The sequence below is a fragment of the Onychomys torridus genome, chromosome 8 (assembly GCF_903995425.1).
Source record: "Onychomys torridus chromosome 8, mOncTor1.1, whole genome shotgun sequence".
Lineage (NCBI taxonomy): Eukaryota > Metazoa > Chordata > Mammalia > Rodentia > Cricetidae > Onychomys > Onychomys torridus.
Genome location: NC_050450.1, coordinates 18,733,101 through 18,756,086, shown reverse-complemented (window position 1 = coordinate 18,756,086; position 22,986 = coordinate 18,733,101). Strand labels below are relative to the sequence as shown.

At 54.7% G+C, this 22,986-nt stretch overlaps 1 protein-coding gene across 1 annotated transcript in view; it reads left to right on the top strand.

The window, feature by feature from the left end:
- The first annotated feature begins 7,565 nt into the window (after positions 1–7,565).
- Positions 7,566–22,986, top strand: part of Cacna1h (calcium voltage-gated channel subunit alpha1 H) — a 58,815-nt gene continuing 43,394 nt past the window's right edge. The window contains 2 exon segments of the mRNA XM_036195083.1: positions 7,566–7,800; positions 8,093–8,409. Of these exon segments, the coding sequence (XP_036050976.1) occupies positions 8,111–8,409 (299 nt within the window). The 5' untranslated portion in view covers positions 7,566–7,800; positions 8,093–8,110.

Below are 22,986 nucleotides of genomic sequence, written 5' to 3'. Positions count from 1 at the left end.
TCAGCTCCCAGCTTTTGTAACTCCTGAGAACCCAAAGACCCACAGGACAGGCTATAACCCTGGATCCCTTGCCCAAGACGGAGATACTTCAAACAGCTCCCACAGAGGCTGCACCTCAGGGGCTCCAACTCCCCAATGAGTGTTCAAGTCCAGCCTGCCCCTTTCCTGCTGCATCCAAAGCCTCACAGAGTCAAGATTCCTTCAGACATGCACTCTATGGGCGTCAACATATTCTGTCACTGCCACCCTCAGACCCTTTCATCACTCACAAAGGGTCCCCATCCTCCACTGTCACTTCTCCTCTCCCGGAGGCCATAGCTGGCTGTGTCTCTGTCTTTATAGGTCCTGATAATTTCGTATACACGAAGCCATGGATGTGGCCTTCTGCATTTGGCTGTTTTCTTGAAGTAGGGGCATCTTCAAGGGCTGTTTCACATGTTGGGGCTCCACCTTCTAAACAATATCTGGCCCTGTGGAGAGGCCACATTCCACTTATCTCTATGTCTACTGATCATTTGGCAGTTTTCACCTCCAGGCTACTGTGAAGTGTGCTGCTGGAGCTGCTCATGAACACATTTCTGTGTGGACATTCTGTCACAGTTCCATGCTTAGCTGTTCTCAGACCTGCCACTTTACCCTCACCTGTCATTTGATGAGTAGTGTTTTCCAATGCAGGAAATTTAATTCTCAGGTCAAAACATTTGTGCAAGGCCACACAGCCAAGATATGGCAGAGCTGGCTCCAGCCAGAGATTAGCATGGCCGGCTGCTTCTTCTGAAAGCCCATTCCTGCACAAGGGCCCCAGGCTGGCCTCCCACACCTGGACACCAAGCAGAGCAATGTTGGGTCTGGTTTCCAGACAGCTAGGCTAGGACAGACGTTTGGTGACAGTGGTCTGAGGGAAGCGTTTACTTGCTCCCAGGGTGGCAGGAAGGATGCCACAGGAGAAGCAAGGGCCTTGCTGGTCTGTGGGGATGGACATCATGGCTGAGTCTTTAGACTGTAGGAACAAAGCTCTTGGCTCATCCTGCTCTAAGTTCAGCTCACATAGACCAGCTAGCGGGGAAATATAGTTTGTCCGAGTTAGGGTTACAACTGCTGTGATCAAACACCATGACCAAAAGTAATGGGGAGGAAAAGCTTTATTTCACTTCCACTTCCATATCACAGTTCATCATCAAAAGCAGCGAAGGCAGGAACTCACATAGGGCAGGAACCTGGATGTAGAGCTGATGGAGAGGCCATGGAGGGGCACTGCTTCAGCCTTTCTTATCGAACCCAGGACCAGCAGCCTAGGGATGGCCCCATCCACACTGGGCTGGGCTCTCCCCATTAATCACTAATTAAGAAAATGCCCTACAGGGTTGCCTAAAAGCCCTATCTCATGGAGACATTTTCTCAATTGAAGTTCTGTCCTCTGATGAATCTAGTTTGTGTCAAGTTGGCATAAAACTAGCTAGTACAACTGACTTCTTGTCAACTGACACACAAACACGAAAACATTTCAATTAGAACCTTTCCTTTCTCATTTATCCCCAAGATAGCATTTAAAATTAGTATCACAACATAGAACATAAAAGTCCCACAGTCTTCACAAACTCAAACACATTAAACTCTGTCTCTTTAAAATATTCAATCTCTTTAAAAATCCAAAGTCTCTTTTAAAAGTTCCAAGTCTTTCAGGGGTGGGCTACTGTAAAAACCAAAATAAAGTCAAATACCTTCTTCAAGAGGGAAGAACCACACCAGGCGGTGGTGGTGCACGCCTTTGATCCCAGCACTCGGGAGGCAGAGGCAGGTGGATCTCTGAGTTCATGGCCAACAATGTAAATAACTCAATGCCCAATTATCTGGGGTTCACTCATGATCTTCTGGGCTTCTCCAAGCGGCTTGGGTCCCTTCTCTGGCTCTGCCCTCTGCAGCGCACAAAGCTCTAGGCTCCAGCTGGCTCCACTCCATAGCTGCTGCTGCTCTCAGTGGTCATCCCATGGTACCGGCATCTCAAAATGCTGGAGTCCGTTGCTGCAACTGTGTTGCATTTTCACCAATAGCCTCTCCTGGGCTCTCTTCAGGGATCCCAGCCCTGCCACACAGTGCCAAGTCTCAGCTGCTCTCCGTGACCCCTTCATGCCTTCAAACCCAGTACCACCTGGGTGGGTGACTCTTACACTACCAAGTTTGGCTGCCAGCAGGAGGTACAACCTTGGCCTCCTCTGGAACACAGCTTCTGTGCTGACCCTGAGGAAACACTTCCCAGAAGACTCCACCTCAATGACGTTGGTCTCTTCTTAACCACAGCTGATTCTCTAGCCCCAGCTGACCAGACACCACAGATTCTTCACATGCAAGTCTTTGCTTCCCTCTGAAACTCACAGGCCAGGCCTCCATCATCTGCGCGCTCTCAACATTCTTATCTTCCAAGCTCTCACAGAACATCCCACTGAGCTCTCCATATTCAATGGCTTTTCTAGCCCGAATTTCCAAAGTCCTTCCACAATCTTCCCCAAGACAACATGGGCAGGTCTGTCACAACAAGACCACACTATCCTGACACCAACTTGTCTTAGCTGTGGTTACAACTGCTGTGATGAAATACCATGACTAAAAGCAAGTTGGGGAGGAGAGGGTTCCATATAACACAGTTCCATGTAATAATAGTTCATCATCAAAAGCAGTGGGGACAGGAATTCATGAAGGAGGCAGGAGCTGATGCAGAGGCCATGGAGGAGTGCTGCTTACTGGCTTGCTTCCCATGGCTTGCTCAGCCTGCTTGCTTATAGCACCCAGAATCACCAGCCCAGGGGTGGCACCATCCACAACCATCCAAAATTGATGTGGGCCCTCCCAAATCAATCACTACTTAAGAAAAAGCTCTCTAGCCCCATATTATGGAGACAGTTTCTCATCCCTTCTCTGATGACTCTAGCTTGTGCCAAACTGACACAATACTAGCCAGTACACAGGGCCACTCAGGGAATATACTATCCCCAATGCCTTGCTTGACGCCCCCCCCCCCATCCCATACATCCTCTTTACAGAGAGGTAAGGAGGCTAAAATCCATGGCAACCTTATGGTGCTCCCCCACTTTGATTCTGCTCTCCTGGAGATGGGGCTTCAGAGTCGCTTGGCACCCTTAAGGAAGGCAGGGTGTGGAATCGAGACCTACAACTTTATTATTGCTCAATGGACACCTAGCCAAGGCTGCTCACCTGCTTGGTGATCCCATTAGCTTCTCTGAGCCTGAACGTTGCTGTGCTATTACCTACTCACACAGTATTTCCTGTCTACCCCACCTGAGGATAGAAGTGTGTTTGGGGTTTATACATAAAAAGAGCAACCACAGGAACACTGTACAGGACCTTCAGACACACCTGGCCTAGTAGACATGTAGGTGAGGGCTCCGGGGGCTGGGATGCTAGGTGGCAGAAGCTTTGCTGGAAGAATCCAAGAGGACCCCAAGGCCCCCTGAGTTGGAAGGACCTAACTAGGTGAAAGCAGGGCTGGGAGCATGGAAGGGCCAACTGGCCAGGGGAAGATGTCTGTGTTCTGATGGAGGCAGCTAGGAGAAGTCAGGATCCTCGGTGCCTAGGTGTAGGCACTGTAAAAGAACAGCATCAAGACCAAGTTCTCAGCACAAAGGAGATTTATTTGCCCCAGAGACAGAGGACAGGGATAAGGGACAAGCACAGGAGAGAGAGGGAGGGATGAAGGGAGGGGGGAGGGGTATTGTCCCAGAGGGACAGAGGACTGTCTCTGGATAGAGAGGAGTCAGACGTGGCCCATTGGAAAACAGCAGTTTATAAAGGTACAGGGGAAACCCCGTGTTAGGATGAGGTGTTTATTTTAATTGGGCGTGTTAATTAGGTGAGCCAAAGGGGGCTTCTGATTGCTGGACTTCAATACTATGATAGCTGGACCTTGGTAGTCAGCCTCAGGAGGAGGAAGTGGCCAAATAAGGGAACGGACCTTGGTGGCTAGCTTTAGGAATGTGATCCACTGTTTTTTTTTTTTTTTTTTTAGCAAGGCAGAAGGAATGGGAAATAGAGCAAGGTTTACCAGAGCACATGCTCAAGTGGGCTAGTGTCCACTCAGGTACCCACTCATTCATGGAAGATGCAGTGCAAGGCTCCAAGCTCAGAATTAACCCAAGCAGCTGATGAACCACTGGGGTTTTTAGGAGGCACATGGGTATGTGAAGGGAAGGAGGAAGCCCCATGAAGCCAGAATGAAAGGTCTTGAGGAGCTACAGCTGGGTGGGGGTGGGTGCCAAGAGCACCTTCTGAGCTGGACAGGTGCCTGCCCACAGGCTGTGGTGAAGGCATCCCCACTGCCCACTGTGGGCCAGTCTGCCTTCAGCTGACCATGAACTGCTTGGTGAAGGGGCCAGTGATCTCCAGTGATCTTCAGGATCATGGCCCCGAGGTTCCCATTGGCCGAATTCCCAGGTTATTTGTTCCCCTTCCAGCCCTCAGCTCTTTGTCAAGCAGCAGCTCTGCACACACACACACACACACACACACACACACGCGCACGCACGCACACACGCACGCACGCACGCACGTGCAGACACACACACATACATACACACACAGGAAAGAGCAAGAAGCAGAAGCAAATTTTCCAGAGGCCTGGAGGATTTTAAAATGCATCCGAACACTCTGTGCGGTTTAATTAAACAATTTTAACGCCAACTTCCAAGTTGTCCTATGCTTGTCTCTCTCATTCCTTGGTCGCCACGTGAATGTATTATGTGTTCATTGTTTTGAACCCGATTTTCTCATCTCATATCCGAGCAGTGTCTGCTTTTCATTTCCTCTCCTGAAGGCAAGTCTGTGTCACGTGGACATGCTCACCCCCGGCAGCAACTCAGACATTTTCTTGGGTTAATGGGTGCTCAGGTGTGGAAGGCCACCACAAATGACCACTGCCACAGTATGCTGAGCAGACAGAGTATCAGCCCAGCGACATGAGCCTGGATACGGACAATACAGTAGGTCTTCAGAAGGCTTGACAGGGCGGGAAGGGGAGGAGACTTGGGGAGAAGTTGCCCAAGATGTAGATCGCACTCTTGGTGCCCCCGTATCTGGTCCATACAGGGGCTCTAGGTCCTGCTGGCTGTGGGCATTTTTTTGTTGTGTTTTTTGAGACAGGGTTTCTCAGTGTAACAGTCCTAGCTGTTCTGGAATTCACTTTGTAGAGTTTGAGGCAGGCTGGCCTTGAACTCACAGAGATCGACCTGCCTCTGCCTCCCAAGTGCCGGGATTAAAGGCGGGCGCCACCACCGCCCAGCTCATAGCTTTATTTTAATGGTTCAAAAGTCCACAGCCAGGGCTGGGGAAATGGCTCAGTCATACATATACAAACACCTACAAGTCTGGGGCCCTCTCCCTTCTACAGGAATTTGAACAGCCTAGTGTAACAGAGATGGGTGGGAGAGCCCTCAAATCTAGGGTACATGAAGCTCCCTCCAGGCTCCATGGGGCCCTGTAGAAAATAAGCTCAGGCCCACTTCTTTCTTCCCTCTTACAGCTGGCGTCTGCAAGGATGCCTCGGGCTCTGCTTGTGTGTATCCAACCACTTTGCAGCCCCCCTCCCCCCATCCCACCCCCCACCCCCGTGTCCAGAGGGCCTCTGCATAGGGGCCTCGATGCTGGAGAGTTCTCAGATTCTCGGTTCCTTATCCGCCAGGAAGTCTATCTTGACCTCTGAGGCACTTGCTCTGGCCAACAGATACTTGTCTCCTCCATCCACCCACTTGTTCACAGCCTGCCTCCCACCGGAATGGAGCTCCCAGGAACAAGGGTAAGATTTACAGTGGTCACTTCAATTGTGATTTCGGTTCCAATCAGGGCCTCACACCTGACTGGCCTCCAGCTACTTTTCAAGCCAACCGCCACAGAACCTTGCACTTCATCTTAACATTTAACAAGGGGTTTAAGGAAAGTGGCAGGCTTACCAGCACCCTTGCCCAGGACCCTGCTTTGGCATTATCTGCCCCCAATCGTTTTGTACTTCTCTCGGCTGTGTTCAAGGCTGTGTTCTAGATTCTCCCTGGTCCCTCTGCCGGGTGGCTAGGTCCTTAATTGCTCTTTGAGGACCTTAATTATGAGTCGCAGCCACCCACTGGTAAGTAGGAGCATTAAAATAGAGTAAATGTTTTCCTTTTCTTAAAAAGTTCACGTATACAAGACGAGGAGGTGCTGCTGGGCCCAGGGGACTGCCCCGCCTGGACCGACATAGAGAACATAGCTCTTGCCTCCCATCACTCTCCTCCAGTTTATGCCCTTCCCATGCCCAGGTGTGAGACCCTCCCAAAGCTCCAGATCCAAACACGGGGAAACTCTACTTCTCCGTAGCCAACCCTACCAGGGCCCCATCCAGGTCTGGGGTTATGCTATGTAGCTCAGGCCCTCCAAAGAGCCCCAGGACAGAGAGGAGGCGGCCGCTCTTTGTCTACAAGAGCGCTCATTCCCAGGAACAGGGCCTTAAGTGAAGGTGAAAGAGCCCCTTGTTGGTTGGAATTTGAGTGGACACACACCTAGGAGCTGGGATTTTATGACCCTGGAGTAGTAATTGTGAGAAAGCAAAAAACCCCTGCATACCTTCAGTGGAAGAGGGGGAAGCAGCCCCTCCGCCCATGCCTCCTTGGGACAAGGGTCGAACAACCCGAGGAGTATGAAGGGAGATCCAATGATATGCTCAGGGCATACTCTCTGTGCGCCCGCGGGTGCTGGGAGGCCCCGTTCGGATTGCACTCCTTCACTAGGTCCTTCCTTGCGCCCCAGTCCCCACGAGAGAGGGGGAGGGGGATGGGCACCGGCAAGTTTGCGGAAACTGGGAGGAGTGTGTGGGAGCTGCGTACCGGAGCACCCGGACTGCCCCAGGACAATCGGTGTCGCGTTGTGCATCGCGCCCCTCTCGCCCACGCGCGCCAGGACACTGGCGCCCCGGCACACCCAAGACACACGCGGTGGGGGAAGGGCACGCGCCTCGCTGACATGGTCACGGCGTGCCTCCCACGCCTGCTGAGCCCCGCCCCCTAGCCGACCCTAGCAGCCAAGGGAAGGGGCGGCGCGCGAGGAAGGGAGGGGGTCCCCGCCGGCTCTGCGCCCCCGCAGTGGGGGCGGGGAAGGACGTTGGCGCCGCTTCCCCCGCCCCTCGCCCGAGCATCTCTACGAGCGCCCCCTGCTGCCGTGCTCTCCCGCGAGACGGTATGGGGCGGGAGGAGAGGTCGGGAAGGGGGGCGCGGACCGGGTTCGCCCAGTCCTGGACTTGGGGCAGGCGGGATACCGGCACAGGAGAAGAACGGAGCAGGGGATGTCGTGGGATAGCGTGCGTGTGGGTGGGGGCGGGCCGGGCTGATGACCCCCTCCCACCCTCCGTCCCTATCCCGGTCCCTGCGGGTCGCCCCCGGCCCGCCCCGGCCGCGCTGGCCCCGCCCCATGGGCCGCCCCCGCCGCCCCGCCCCCCGCCACTGCTCACTCCGAAGTTTCCTGCGCTGTGCGCGGACTGGCTCCAGGGCTCGCTCGCTCCCTCTCCGGCTCGGCCGCGCCCCCGGCCCGTGCCCGCGGTCCGCGCCCGCCCCGCCCCGCCGTGCATTTAGCGGTTTTCCGCATCGGGACACCGTTGCTGCTGCTGGGCGAGCCACAGCCGGAGCCTCCGCGAGAGCTGGTGCCGGGTGGGCCGGGGGCGCGGGCCGTGGCGGCGGTACTGGCCCAGCTCCGGGCTCCGGGCTGGGTCCCCAGTGACAGCGCCGCCCGGGCAATGCCCGCGGGGACGCCGCTGGCCACCGGAGCGAGGTGAGACGCGGTGGGTACGCGCGCTTACAGCGCGCCTGGGACCCTTTGAACTTGAGCTCTGTGGGCGCAGAGCCCCTCGGGTTCCCACAGCCCTTCGCCTGGGCCTTGGGGGTGGGGCTGCCAGCCTTTGCCGGCGGGAGGGGGCGGGAGGGGGCGGGGGGCGCATTTGTCTCTAATAAGGAGAGACAAAGACATCCCGGCGGCCGCGGCTGTTCCCGCAGCTCCGCTCCGCCTGAGGCGGGGCGGGGGCGTCGTTCCTGGGCCAGGGTCACCGCCTGCCCTCTCTTCGCAGGTGCTGCTCTCTGCCACCATGACCGAGGGCACGCTGGCCGCGGACGAGGTCCGAGTGCCCCTGGGCGCTTCGCCTCCGGCCCCTGCAGCGCCGGTGAGGGCTTCCCCAGCGAGCCCTGGGGCGCCTGGGCGCGAGGACCAGCGAGGATCCGGGTCCGGCGTGTTGGCTCCCGAGAGCCCAGCGACCGAGTGTGGTGCGGACCTGGGCGCCGACGAGGAACAGCCCGTCCCATACCCGGCACTGGCGGCCACGGTCTTCTTCTGCCTTGGGCAAACCACGCGGCCACGCAGCTGGTGCCTCCGACTGGTTTGTAACCCATATCCTTACAGGGTTGGCGAGGCGCTGGGGTCTGGGGTGTGGGACTCGCCCTGCGTACGCCCTGCGAAACCCCGGCTTCTGGGATCTGGCGCGGACTGGGAAGGGGTGCGAGAGCAGTGTTCTTCTCAGAGGTGGTGGGGGGACGTACGCCTCGGAACTCGCCAGTGGGATCTGGGTTCAGAGACATCTTGGGACGGGAGAGTATGTGCAGAAGCGGCGAGGATGCCTCCGACTCAAGGGAAAGGAAGGTAGTTAGTAACTCCTGGCGTCCTACGGGCGGGGGCGGGGAGGGAGGAATCCCCGCTTGTTTAGCTTTCCAAACCAACACCTGAGCCTGTGAAGACCCTCGCTGGAGGCTAGAAGGGGAGAAAGTTTTCCACCTGCCCTGTGTGCGCTGTGTGCCAGGCAGGGCTGGTCCCTAGTTCTTCTCCCAGGAGAGGCAGTGACGTTGGTTGAGAACTCACTCTTCCAAGGCTGAAGTCCGTTCAGGGGCTGATTTAAGTCATGCGCGGCTTGGGGGCTTGTGGGGGGGGGGGGCAGTGAGGCAGCTAGCTTTGAACCCGACCCTCTTTTTCAGTTGCCTGGCTTGAGAGGAGGGATTGCACTTTTTTTTTTTTTTTTTTTTCCTAATTGGCTCAAGGGCACAGACTTTCAGAGAAGCTTTCAGAACAGGGCTGGAGGTATTTCTGGGGTGCAAGAAGGTGGCCTTTTGGAAAAGGACTGCCCTGGTGAGCTCTGAGGAGGAGCTGAAATATGCCGAGTATTGCTTACCCCCCCCCCCTCCATCAGCGACTCATCAGAGCTTCAGGGTAGGCTGGCCTGTAGGTGCTCCTGCTTCCTTCCTGGGCTGGTTGGGTGGAGGGCCAAGGGGGGTTGACATGGGTCCATAAACACTCTTCGGCAGAGTCGGAGACAGAGGCAAAATGAGCAATGTGTGTATATGTTTCTCTACCTTGTGTGTTTAACTGTATAAATATTAAATACAAAAGAGAAATCTGTACCAAAAAAAGTAATAAAGCCCGTGTTTCTTTTCACTCCAATCCAAACACTGGGTGAGTCAGATTTTTCTCTGCTTATAAAAGAGGATGGTGGTCCCAGGGCTATGGTTGTGGCCTACTCTGAGTCGCCTGGGGCTCCAGTGCCTGCCGTCTTTTGTCCTCTGCAGTTGACTGTGGTGACTGCCGGTGGTGGGCATCCTCTGGGTTGGCTGGCCGTCTGTGCAGAAAAAGGGTGACCTTGTGTGTCAGCTGCCAGTTTGTCCCCCTCTGCAGGATCTAGACTGGAGGGGACTGGGCCACTGGGCCTTGGTGGAGAGGTAATGTGTGGCTGGGAGTGATGGTAGGTTACTGGGCAGTGCTACTGTGGGCCCTAGGGAGGGGACAAAGGCCAGCCCTGTGCTCATGCTGGAGTTTGTTGTTTCCAAGGCTGTGCAAACTCGGGGAAGCCTGGAGCGGGCCTAGACTTACTCTGTCAGCCAGGATCTGGCGGCACGGGAGTCTGAGGCCGACCCTGGTTCTCTGGGCTGCTGTGTCCCGGAGGACTTCTAACAAGGTTGTTTGTGTTGCTGTGTGCAGGGAAGGTGGGGATGGGATGGCTCATGTAGGCAGAGTGAGTCCTCAAGGGCTGTGGAGCTAACATTGCCACCTGGCCTGAGCTGACTTTGTGAACCCAGAGTGGAAGAGGCCCTTGGAGTCTTTGGAGAGAGTCAGGTGTTACAAGCCCTGGAAGAGAGGACAGAAAGGTGAGGGAAGCTCTCAGCTGGGGAGAGAATGCCAGGCTGTCCCTGCAGGTGAGACCACCAAGGGGAAAGAGATGGGTCTTGCCCGTCCTGCCCTCAAGTACATCTCTGTCTTGGAGCTGCAGGTTATTTCCAGGAACCTTGCCACGCCACCCCCCCCCATCTTCTTGCTGGGTATACCTCAAGACACAGTTCGATTCTTCTACTCCTGAAAACCAGGGATAGATTCTGAGTATCCCCAAGTTAGGGAAATGCCCTACAAAGAGCTGGTTTCCCAGGCTATTTGGCCCAGTCAGCACTCTGCATCTGTCATTGGAGTGGGTTCCTGAGAGCTCTGGCCACATGGGGATGGGTCTGACCCCCAGCAGATGCCAGGCTCTGGAGTAGGGGTGTGAACCTGGGCCTCAGGGAGATCCTAAAATAAGCTACATGCCTGGACAGGCGGGGAATCAGCTTACTGGGGAAGCCCATGTGGGCCGAGGCTTTCCAAGCTCTTTGAGGCTCTCTACATTCCTGAGAGTTGGGAGGGGGTGGCTTTTTGTATGAGGCAGGGAAACATGGGTGATTGGCATGGTCAGGGTTTTACAAGGACTGTATACTTCCACGTGGCTAGAGGATGTTTCCTGGCCCTCAATTCTCCCCTGCAAGTAGACATAGCAATTTTCCCAGAGGGTAAACTCCAAAGTGGGGGAAAGTCAGCTTTGCTCAGGTGAGAAGCAGCTGCTACCTCCCTGCAGATGCCTGCCAGCCATAGCTGGGCTTCTATTGGCTGTTGGAACATAATGAAGTACCTTCTCCCAGTCCCGGACCTTTCTGGAACTCTCATATGGCTAGCCAAGGTACCGATGTACACGTGGTCCTGGTTCTGCCTGGATGGTATCTCCCATCCCTGTGGCAAAGGAGCCTCCAAGGACAGTCTTTGTCTTTATTGATTTAGTTTGCTCTTTAAAAATACAATCGGGCTGGAACTTTTGGGGAGAGCGCTGTTTCTCCTACACAGGCTTATTTATAGAGGAAGGTGGGTGGGACCCGTGTGTTGTAGCCTGCTCCGCTGGGTTATGTTCTGCCCTGGCTCCCCCACCCCACCCAGGGCTCCTGACCCAGAACTGCCTGCTGTGCCACTGCTGTCCCAGCAAGGGGAGGTGGGGCCTCCCAGGGGTAGGAAGCTCAGGATGGGCTCCCGGCTGTCATCAAGGGAAGTGAGCTATGGATGGTTAGAAATCTAGAAGGAATCTGGGTATTCAGAAGTGAGAGTCTCTAGGAGAGGATCCTTTAAATCTTTTCTTCCCTACGACAGGCACCAAACCCTCAAGTCACCAACCAAGAATGAAGGACATATCAAGGTCACGTAGGTGAAGAGGGGCTGGTTGGGCCCAGCCTAGCCCAGAAGCTCAACATTTGTTGCAGCCCTGGCTAGACAAACCTAAGTCCTTATGACATTTTTAAAAAATGGATGCTTTGAGATGTGCAAAGGCACAGAGCTGCAGGGTGGCTGCCAGTACCTGGCTCACCTCTGGCATGCATGTCCCCAGTGGGAACTCAGCGGGTGCTGGTCTTGGAGGGCCAGTCCTTTGTCCTTGCCCTGGATCTTGTGCTTTGAGAATGGTCCATCTCTGTTGTTTTTGAGCCTCTAAGAGCTGGCTCTCAGGAAAACCAGACTGGGGGCCACTGGGCCTTCAAGGGACTCCTGGGCCTGGATTCTGAGCCAAGATATTAAGTAGCTTATGCTTCTGTGGCCTCGGCTGGCACTCTGCTTGAGGAACCTTGTGGTTTCTTGGGGGTCCTTGGGTCCTAGGTGGGGGTTGTTGCTCCCTCCCTAGCCGATCTGTCCATAACCTGGTACCTTACTGGATTTTTCTCCTACTGTTAACTCTCCATGTCTGCTTCTGTGGACTTTGGAGATTCTGACTGGCTTGGGAGGACAGCTGCTATTTCCTTCAGTGTCCCAGTTAGGTTGATGGGATGTGGATCAGGAATACTGGCTTCCTGTGACTTGACAGGTACTCGTGTGTATCTAGGAATGCTGACCCAGCATTTCAGGAGTCAGCCTTCCCCAAGGTCCTAGAGCTGAGCATCCAGTGTGTGTAGGTCATTGCTGGGAGAAGAGTTCCAAGACATATGCCCCATACCTTTTTTTGTTTGTTTTGATTTTGGTTTTTCGAGACAGGGTTTCTCTGTGTAGCTTTGCGCCTTTCCTGGAACTCGCTTTGTAGACCAGGTTGGCCTCGAACTCACAGAGATCCACCTGCCTCTGCCTCCCGAGTACTGGGATTAAAAGCGTGTGCCACCACCGCCTGGTGCCCCATACCTTTAGAGCTACTACTAGCTAACATCTACCAAGTGGGAACCTGGAGCATGTGTTGATTCGTGGCTGTATCTGGGTGTACCATGGCTCTGGGGCTCATTTGGGACAGGGGAGGCAACGTTATGACTGAGAGCAGTAGATGGAAGAGAGATCTTGGAAAGGGCCTCGGATGGATGTCTCCTAAACTTCTGTTGGAGAGTCATTCATCCCCTCATCAAGGAGGTGATAGGCCCACATTCCCATGTGATACCACCTTTCTCATCTCATCCCTCCACAAAATGGGCATGATGCCAGTGAGGCCAAACATGTCCATGAAGAAGGACTAGGAAGAGGGGTCTTACCCTAGGACAGGCTCTGCTCTGGCAGACCTGCTTGTGTGGCTCAGGAATGGCTATGTGGACTGACAGTCCTGCCCTCCTAATGAAGGCATCACCTTCCTAACGAAAACGTTTCCCACCTCTGCTGCCAGTGGATGGGAGCCTTTTTTACCAGGCCTTACCCTACTTGTTCCTGATCCTAATCAGAGGTGATTCTGCAGTTGACCAGTGCTCTTTTCTGATAGTATCAGCACCTCAAGTGGACACAAGCTGGGCCACCAGTCACATGGGGACCGTGACAGGCTCTACCACCCTTGTCTATGTGCACTTTCCTGGATGAATCCTTGAAACCCCTGTATTGTATGGGGGGGGGGGGAGAATCCTGATACCAGTGGCCCTGGCGACTTCATTCAGCAAAGGTTTCCCCCAACAGAACCCATCCAGAATCCAGCTGTCCTTAGGCCTGTGGCAGGTGGGGCCCTTTGGAGGGTGCAGAGCCTGGATTAGAAGTTGTTAGTACTAGGCCCAGGGAAGTGGTAATTACTTGGTAACCACTGAGTCTGTGTGAGAGGAAGCCAATAGCAGGACCTGACTGGCGGCAAGAGCCAATGGTTCTGCTCCTGAGGTAAGTGAGAACTACAGCTAATCTGAAGAGGAGGGAAATGGAAAGGGTTCTGGATCCTCAGAACCTGCTTGTTAGGAGTGTGGGATGTGAGATGGAATGGAGCATTGGGATCTCAAAGAGGGGTGAATAGGCCAGCCTGGGGACTCGGGAATCTAGTGTGTTCCTCAGGAAGGGGGCAGTGTTGGAACCCAACCTGGCGGGAAATTGAGATAAGCCTGGAACGTAAGGGTGCCGCAGGACAAAGAATGAGAGGTGGGTGCTGGTGCCCCTCACGCTTCGGAGGCTTGGCCTGTATAGCATGCTTAGACACCCCAGCTCTGTGCTGATAGAGTAAGCCACTGACACAGGCTGTTGGTGTCTCTGTGGCCCGCAGGAGCACACAGGGTGGTCTGGGAGCTCCCTTTGCTTCCTCGTATGCAGTGGGCCTGGCTCCCAGCGCTGCTTGCTGGCAGCCGCCCAGTTCAGGGTCAGGATGTGGAAGAATGCGGGGGATGGGACAGCCTGTCAAACAGGGATGAATCCAGAGCAGTGGCCTGTGGCCAAGTCCAATCCTCGGTCTTGAGCAGTCAAGGTCAGGCGCGCAAATCCGTTACCTTTGTTTACGCAGATGTCGGCCCTGGTGCTGAGCTGAGCCTGCTGGGGAAGGGGACCTGACCCAAAATGTTCCTTCCCCACCTTGTGAGCTGTTAACCTTCTCTCTTCTCCTGGGTGGTCAGTCCTGGCCTAACTTGGAGCACCCCTAAGAAATGTGGGCCCAGGTTAAATTTCCAGGCCTGAGATTAAAGGCTGGCCACAGCCCTGGGCAAAAATAAGGTGTGGTATGGGTCATACACCTTGTGTTGTGGTATAGGGCTGGATCCTTGATCAGAGATGGGAGTCAGATGCCCAGAAAAGATGAAGTCCAGGGGTCCAGGGACCGGGAGGAAAGGAACCTACTGACTCTCAGCCCCGTCCCCAGCTCAAGAGAGTTGGCAGAAGGTCTGGGCACCATACCCTGAGTGTGGTACCTGCCTGGAATGACAGATCGGCTTGCTACTCAAAGCCGCACACCGTTTTCTCAGGAAGGGCCTTGTGGGAAAGACTTAAGCCACTGCTCCATGTGGTTGTGGGGACTGGTATTTCTGGCTTTGCAAATCCCTCTAGGCACTGGCTGGCAGGAGAAGGAGGTGAGGCCCAGGCTGGCAGGGAGACTGGGATTCTGGTGGCAGGGGCAGATACCAGGGACAGCTGAAGAATATGCTGAATTAGGTGCTGGATTGGGGAATGCCAGCCTCGGGTTGCTCTAACGGCTACCACCTCTGGGATGTGTGAGCCTTGGATAGAGAAGCTCTGGACAGTCAGGACTCGGCCCCTCCTGGCCCAGCACAGGCTGATCTTGGCTACAGGAGATTTCCGGGGTCCCAGGGGATTCCTTTTTCACACATTGGCTACCCAAGCCTTTGCCAAAGTTGGGGGCTGGACTTGGAAGCCTCTCTCTCTCTCTCATGCTCCAGAAGTTAGAGGCCGCCTTAGGATGAGAGCAGTTCCTCCAACTGCCCACAGTGCAGAGGGGTCAGTCCATCAGGCTTGACGCAGGAACACCCATTCCTGCACCCATACCCAACCACCACCTCCCGATAAGAGACCCTTGGGCACCACCTCAACCCTGCCTGGTCCAGTCAGATTTCTTCCCCCTCTGCTGTTTGTGTCTCTTGGGACGTGTGTGTGTGTGTGTGTGTGTGTGTGTGTGTGTGTGTGGTTTTTTTCCACTAGGGAAGTAACCATGGCACAGAATGGGTTCCTTGTATGTGAGCATTAGGTAAAGAGTCCATGTTTTATTAACATGGCGCCAGCGTGAAGCCTCAGCCTCTCGGCTGGCCAGACCTGCAGCGGACAGTGGGGAGATGACCTGCTTAGGGCCAAGGAACAGGCCAGTCCTGGGGACCACAGTCCCTGCTCGGCTATGTTTAAATAGATGAATGCTGCAGCCCGCCGTGGCCTGACCCTGGCAGCACACAGGATGTTCCTGGCAGGCACAATGGTTGGCTGGGCTGCCCTGTCCTCTTCCCTCTGGACTGTGCTACTGCTGTCCCCTCCCCAGGCTAGGCTCCAGGTTGGTGCAGCTGGGGCAGCGACCTGAGGAAGGGGGTGTAAGGGTGTAAGAGTGGTTGCTCTGGACACCCCACTTTGTTCTGGTCCTTCTCTTCTTTACTAGTCTCTGCCTGGCAGAGCCCTTGGTATGGGGGAGGGTTGCCTCTGGGCCTCTCACCAGGCATGAAACTAAAGGAGGTTCCTTGACACTGTTGTGGGAACAGTAGCCTTTACCAATGGGGGAGCTGGAATCTCTCAGGTCCTAGGTCCCTGTAGCTGCAGGAAGGTTAGCAAACTCAATTGACTGATGCCCGTGTGTATAGAGTAGTTGGGCAGGGTGCTGAACGGGCAGGTGCAGTGGCTGGGTGTGGTGCCACGGTAGGAGGCTGTTGGCAGGTCTGTTGTACATAAGGCTAGTGTAGCAGGTACTTAGTAAGAACTCTGGCTGGTGGGCACAGGCTCCGTTCCCTGGGGTTGCTCCCAGCCCCTGTGCCGAGCAACACAGGGCTCCCTGAGCCTTGTTGCGTTGGCCACTACTGGGGTGTGCCGCATCCAATGTGGTGACAGAAGGGATGGGTCGGTGGGTTTTCTGGGAAGTAGTGGGATCCTTAGCGTAAGCAGACTTGGGACCCTCTGAAGTCGGACTGGTGGAGGGGTACCAAAATTGCATTGTCTCTGGACAGGTGACCTTTGGGGCCTTGGTTTTGTTCCCTGTGGACCTATGGCATCCCGCTGAGCGGCAAGGGAGGCTATACACATAATGCTTCGGTCGCTGTGCTGGCCTCAGTGTTGTCCCCTTCTGAATCTGTGGCCAGCAGAATGTGGAGCCACCATTCGGCAGTGGACTGTTTCCAGATGTAACTAGTTGAGTGGAAGTTAGATTGGCCTAGGTGCCCCAGTCCCAATGATGGGAGTCTCTGGGGAAGAGGACAGGCTGTGGGACAACCGTGAGAAAGACTGGGCTAGCCATAGAATACAAGGACTGTCACTGACACCAGAAGGTATAGAAAGGCCAGGCAGAGCCTCCTCAGAGCCTTGGAGATCAGCAGTCCCTATTGAGGCCTGGCCTGGGGACTTTTGGTCCAGACTGAGCCAAGAGTAAGTTTCTGTTGTTTGAGGCTGCTGGCCTGTGCTGCTTTTTACAGAGCCACCGGAACTCCAGCCCAGCGGGTGGCACACTTGCCCACGTGGCTGTGAGTGTGCTCTTCTATGCATGCACGCCTGAATGAGCCTTTCCCGGATAGCGTGCCCCACCCCTGCTTGGCTAGGGCAGGAGGCTGTGATGTGCTAACTGGAGGTGGCCGCTTGGGATAAATCAAATGCTCAGGGTCAGGCTCTTAAGACAAGGGGTGGGCCACCTGGGGAGAGGAGAAAATCAGCCATGAAATCGGCCTTTCTGACTGCCTGGGCTGCCAGGCGGGCCATGCATGGGGCTCTCTGTTCTGGTCAGAGGCCCCTCCCAAAGGCTACTGCAGGTGTCTGGTGTATTGATGGAGAGATCCCCAGGGAGCTCTGAGCCACTCACATCCAGCCCAGGGGCTTTCTGGAAGGTGCTCCCTGCAGGTCAGCCCACAGTGGGGGGTCTTGGGTGAGCTTTTACAGAGTGGACCACTCTGCCCACAAAGGAGCCTGCTGAGGCTCCCCTGAATTCCTCAACCCTCTCTCCATCCTGACGGTCTCAGTCCTTCAGGAGCTTTCCTGCTGTTCCTGAGCAGAGCCCTGGAAACAGCAGATGAGCCCAGTTAGCTGTGAAAGCCTGGGTTCAGGCTCCCAGCAGTGTGGCCCCTAAGGCCTTGGATGTTAGCTGCCTCTAGCTGTTGTAACTATCCCCAGAGGAACAGGACCATTTCCCTCTTGGTGTCCATGGAGAGGAGTATTGACCACAGATGGCCAGGGAGGAAGCTGCTCTAGTCTGAAGCAGCACCCTGCCCCCAGCTTCCAGCCTCAGCTCAAAGAGTACTGGGAAGTACATTATGGACCATTATGTTTCTCCTGGGGCCTCCAGGAGACACTCAGGCCCTGCTCTGCTAAGGCAGACCACTGGATAGGTCATTGATCAGGCTAGGGAGATGTGGGTGGGTATGAACAGGGATGACTGGGGGGAGTAGCTATGGCCTGTGACTGTGGTCACCTTGAAGCTGTCCTGGGCACCTCCTGGCTAGTGGCCACATGCTCTTGTCTTGAGGATAACTGACCCTCAAGACTTCTTTGTCCTTGGGGTTCATGTCCAACCTCTCTGTTCTATGCTTCAATCAGGAGAGGTAGCCTGCAAGTTAAGGGCTACACCCCTGTTTAGAAACCCATGGCCCCAGCTGAAGTGTGGCAGGGCCCAGGTATGCATCTGAAGGTAGTGGAGGGCTTGGTGAGAACCAGGGACCCTGTGTAGGGCCTGGGGTCGGAGCAGTATGAGGATGTTCTCCAGCAGGACTCTTCCTGCTGTCTTTCCAGGCTAAGGATTCTTCTGGTCCTGGGATACCTGGTGAGTATCCTCGAGGAACAGTCTAATCTCCTCAGAGATTGACACAGGGACAATAACTCTGCCCAGATGCCCAACCACTGTTCTCAGGAAGGTACAGAGGGACACGAGGGCCATGGGGACCACACAGCAGTGTCCCTATCATGTCCCTTTGTCTTTGGCAGCAGACACCAGTCCAGCCTCTGGCCGACGGCTGGTGAGTCAGCCTGCATTAGTGCCTCATTAAAATGGACAGGCTCTCCTGGGCTGCTGAGGAAAGCCCAGTGTCTCCCGCCCTGGCTGTGCCTAAGGCTGGCTGAGGCCTCCACTCTTGACTGTTAGCGTGTGCTGCATCCCCACCCACATCCACCACACCATGGATTCAATAAGACTCAGGGTGGCCATAGGATGCTTCCCATAAGACATTCTCCTCCAGGCCTTTCTGGGGTGGTGACAGCCTAGGCCTCTGCTATGTCACTGTGGTGACTAGATGGGACCTGCAAGTATCCTGAAACTGTCACCCACTGAGCCAGGTCTTCAGATGCTCCTACGTCACTGTCACACAGCATCTTCTGCATTAGTGTAGAAGTGAGGGGAACAGCTGTAGGTGCTGAGGCCATGTGTGGCCATTTTCCAAGCCAGTTTCATAGTAGGGATGTTGGGGTGGATGCAGGCATGCCTAGCTCCGCGGGTACCGTTTGTGGGTAATGCAAGCCAGCTCTGGGGCTGGGTCTTGGTGCTGGAGGAAACTCAGGGTGCCCTGTGAAATTAGTATTTCCACCAAAAGATGCAAATGAAAGTAACTGAAACACAAAGTAAACGTGTTCTTTCTTATTTGAGATCCAGGGTGTTAAGGTTGGGTGATTTATTATATTGTATGTGTGCCACTGCGCATGTGGAGGTCAGAGGACAGCTTGTGGGAGTTGGTTCTCTCCTTGTGTCACCTCAGTCTTGGAGATCAAACTCCGACATCAGGCTTAGTGGCACATGGTTACCTGGAGGGCCATGTCTGCTCATGTAGCCCAGGCTGGCCTTGACTTCATATGCAGCTGAGGATGACCTTCAACTTTTGATCTCTCTGCCTCCCATCTCCTGAGTGCTGGGATCATAGGTCTGGGATCACTATGCCTAGTTGATGTGATAGTGGGGCTCAGACTTGGGGCACACGCTAAGCAAGCCTGCCAGCTGAGCTCTGGCGCCAGCCCTGTGTCTTTGACTTGTAGGCATTGGGTGACCTCATCCCAAGCACTTCAGTTGTGTGGTATGGATGTAGCTGGCCTTCATCCTCCAGGGTGTGGGATCCTCCTCATTGGTGCCATCTGACATTTTTGTGTGGGTGTATCTCTGGTTAGCCCTGCAGACCCTGGTCCTGGGAAGCCTCTGTTGCCTGGTGAGATAATGCGCACTTGGAATACCTTAGTTCATATTCTGTGAGGTGAACAGTGGGGATGTATTGGTCATCACATACTACCTGAGTGTTATGTGGCTACCCCCAGCCACAGAGCCTCAGTTTACTCATCTGTAGAGTGGCCCATGTGGATAGTCCCTACCAAGCTCTGCCCCTCTCCCAGTCCTGGGACTGCTGGTGACTTGTTCCCCTCAAAACGAGTCCTGGATATAGGTGTGGGCTGGCTGCTGCCTCCCCACCTCATCCTTCAAGAGAGCCTTGGTGGGACCAAGTGTTTGGTGACATACTCCCAGATTGGTACTGGGTCTTTATTATGCCTGTGTAAGAGACTCTGCCAGACCCCTTTCTGTGGGATCCAGGCCTGAGCCCAGTAGAAAGGACCTTGTGCTACATGGTTGGTTTGTGTTGTCAATGACTGGCTGGGTGTGGGCTAATGTAGCTCAGGGCTAGGAGGCCTGGAGGTAGAGGGGCTCATGGCCCCAGTTGAGTTTCTAAGTATGGGTCACCCCAGTTCCCCAGTGTTAGCCCACCTCATGGAAGTTGATGGCTTCCTCTCCTTACAGGGCCACAGCCCCTAAACTAAGTCCACCAGGAGTGTCCTCCAGGCAGTGAATCCATGGAGGTTCTAGGATGCAAAACACTCTTCAGTGACATGGGGGGGGCTAGTGCTGATCTGTTTGGTGAGGAGGGGTCTCTTGAAGACTTTCTGTGGAGTGGGTTGTGTGTTGTAGCGAAGGCGCTATCTTGAGGTGAGGCCGCTGCTGAGAATGACGCCCTCACACCACTGCGTTCCAGTGCCACCATCAAGAATATTCCCAAGCCAGACAGTGCCGCCAAAACAAGTTTGTCAGTGGGACCTGGGAACAAAGGCTCACCAACTGGTAGCAGATACCAGGCCATGGTGTTTGTCTCAGAAGCTGGGCCTGCTGCCACAGTCTTCCATAATATCCCAGAACCTTGCCTGCTTCTCAACACTGAATCTGGATCACCAAGCAAATGGGACAAGGTCCAGCCAGCACGAAGCCACAAGGGCAGGCTGGGTGTGCCCTGGGAAGTCGTATAGTGTCTTGTCTACCAAAGCCTGGTTCAGTAGAGCTTCTTGTGGAGGAGTGCTTGGCACTCCGGCACTGGACATCAACATGGGGAATTCAGAGCGCCAGAGGGGTAAGCCTTCAGGCCAGCCCACCCCTTCTCATGCCCAAGTCCTTGTCATCCTCTCTGTATCCCCAACTCCATCCTCAGGTGGCAGTGGGTACCACCCTTCCCAAGGTGCACACTGGCTATAGCTCTGACTGCTTCACCCTGACACCAGGGTTCCCCCTCAGGCTCCTCAGCTGACTGCCCCTTTTTTTTCTCTCAAGTGTCAAGATGAAAGCTGCTTTCTTCCCATTTGCCGAGTAAGAACGGACTACACTGTGCCCTGTGCATGGGCGGGCTCTTGGCTTCTAATTGGGAAATTGGCTGTCTGGGCCTGGCCCACTGGGCTGTTATTACAGCGTGGGGTATGTATGAGTGGCTGCATGGCACAGGCCGCTTAACAGCACAGGTTGCCAAGGGCTCCTGAGTTTTGCCTTTCAATTCTGCCTTACCATATCTCCGTGACCACTCCCTTGTCTTCATATTGCTGTAAAGGACATGTTCCCAATTGTGAGCTCCCACCAAGAGGTTCTTAGGAGCAGTGACAGGGATTTCTTATTATTTGAAGCTTTCTCGGGGTCTGGCAAGGACTGAGAAGGGTTGCATCAAGCCTCTAGTGGCCTGGGTGGCATTGGGGGTGAGAAAGCACATTTTACCTCTTGAGGTGGTCTGGGCCCCAGTGTGGGTATAATGAGCTTTGTGGAATTTGCTGTGTGTTCTTCAATGTTGACAAGTTCCTGCTGGCTTCGTTTGTCCCAGAAGTCAGTGGTCTTCAGTCAGCTGTCCAGAGCAGAAGGCACGTGACATATCCAAGGGTCTGCATCCTGGTCACCTCACCAAGCCCCTGTGTGTTCTCCCTAGGGGTCCAGAGGCTCAGTGAAGGCGGCAGCAGCTACTGTGCAGGGTTTGGAGCTGGTAGGCTAACCCCAGCACTGCTTGTACTATTGGAGAGGATCATGCGTCGCACGCGTAACTTGGGAGGGTATAGCTCTGCACCTGTCACCTAGGCTTATACTTGGGCATCCATGGCTGCAGTATGCTTCCAAGCGCTTCTCACCATGAAAGGAGCACCATGCCCATGCCACCTCTGCTGACCACCTTCTTCACCCACAAGTCCCCATTCTGGAGGTGCCATGCCATGGAGGTCACATGCTTGCACGGGTTGGTGGTGGAGCACCGTGACACTGAAGCAGGCCCCAGCACCCAAAGGTCTTCTCTTATGGATACTGCTCCAAGGTGCAGATGGAGCTTTGTGTGCTCATGGGCTGACAGGTATCCGAGATATTCTACCTGTGGCTGAAAGTGCTGCAGTGAATGGGCAGGTTCGGAATTCAGTGCGAACCCCTGAGTTTAGTCCTCCTGGGTAGATACTAGGAACAGAATTGCTGGGTCACATTGTTTGGTCACATGAGAAACTGCCAGGGCTTTTGTAGAACAACCCCACTTGCTAACTAACCCTTTACCCCACCTATGAGTCTGGGCCCCTGGTGCCATGACAGGACACGTGGCATCATCTCCTGGATGTAGCAGCCTGTCTAGTGGGTCCGAAATAGGGGTCTTGGCTCTGGTCCCTGAGCTTGACTGCCCCCTGCTATGAAGGCTAGGTCCTGGCTTCCAGTTGGGGTGGGGACAGGTGTTACTGTCAGGTGGCGTCTGGGCCACGGGTAGGAGTAGCTGGCGCGTGTGTTTGCTCTGCATCCGTTCCCTCCCTTCATTCTCGGGAGGATTTCAACACCCACACTCGGAATAAAAAAAAAAATTATTAATGAGCTTGGTGCGGTTGCCATGGGAACCTGTTGCTAATGAATCTCTGGGGTTTCCTCTTACCTTTGCGGAGCTAGAGCAAGGCTGAGCTATGCTCAGACCAGGCATGCTTCCTTCTCCTTAGGTTGCCGTGGCAACGCCTGTCACTAATCCCCAGCCAGCTCCTGGTTTACCGGCCTGGCCCCAGGAGCCAGCTGCCCGCTTATGCTTACATAAAGCCTCTTATTGTGATCCTTGCTGCTCCCAGCCCCACCAGGCTACTTGGAGCCTCACCTTTCCTCTAGGGCCACACATGGGATCCCAAGATAGGGAGGGCAGATATGCTCAGGCTTTGCTAGAGAGAGGACTCTCCATGGATGGGGTTAGAGTACCTATATCAAAGTACCCAGCAGGTAAGGAAGGGTGCAAGCTGGGCCTAAATAGGACTCATAAGATGTCACCCACCAAGTGTGTAGCCTTGCTGGCCTCCTGGCTGCCAGCTTGATGGAGCCAGGTTGGCCTTGGAGAGGCAATAGGCCATCCTGAATCCTAGTGCCCTGCCCACCAGATAATTGATGGAATTGGTCAGGACTAGAGTCTGGAGAAGTGCTGTGTGGGTTAAGTCTGCCCACAGCTAGTTCATGGGGCAGTGCTGAAGAGCCTTGAGTTCAAGGGCTTGGGTATTCAGTAAGCAGTTGAGTAGCATCCATGAGAGGACAAAGGGAACGAACGTTCTATGCCACTCAAGGTAGAGGAACCTGTGGCATAAACCCCAAGC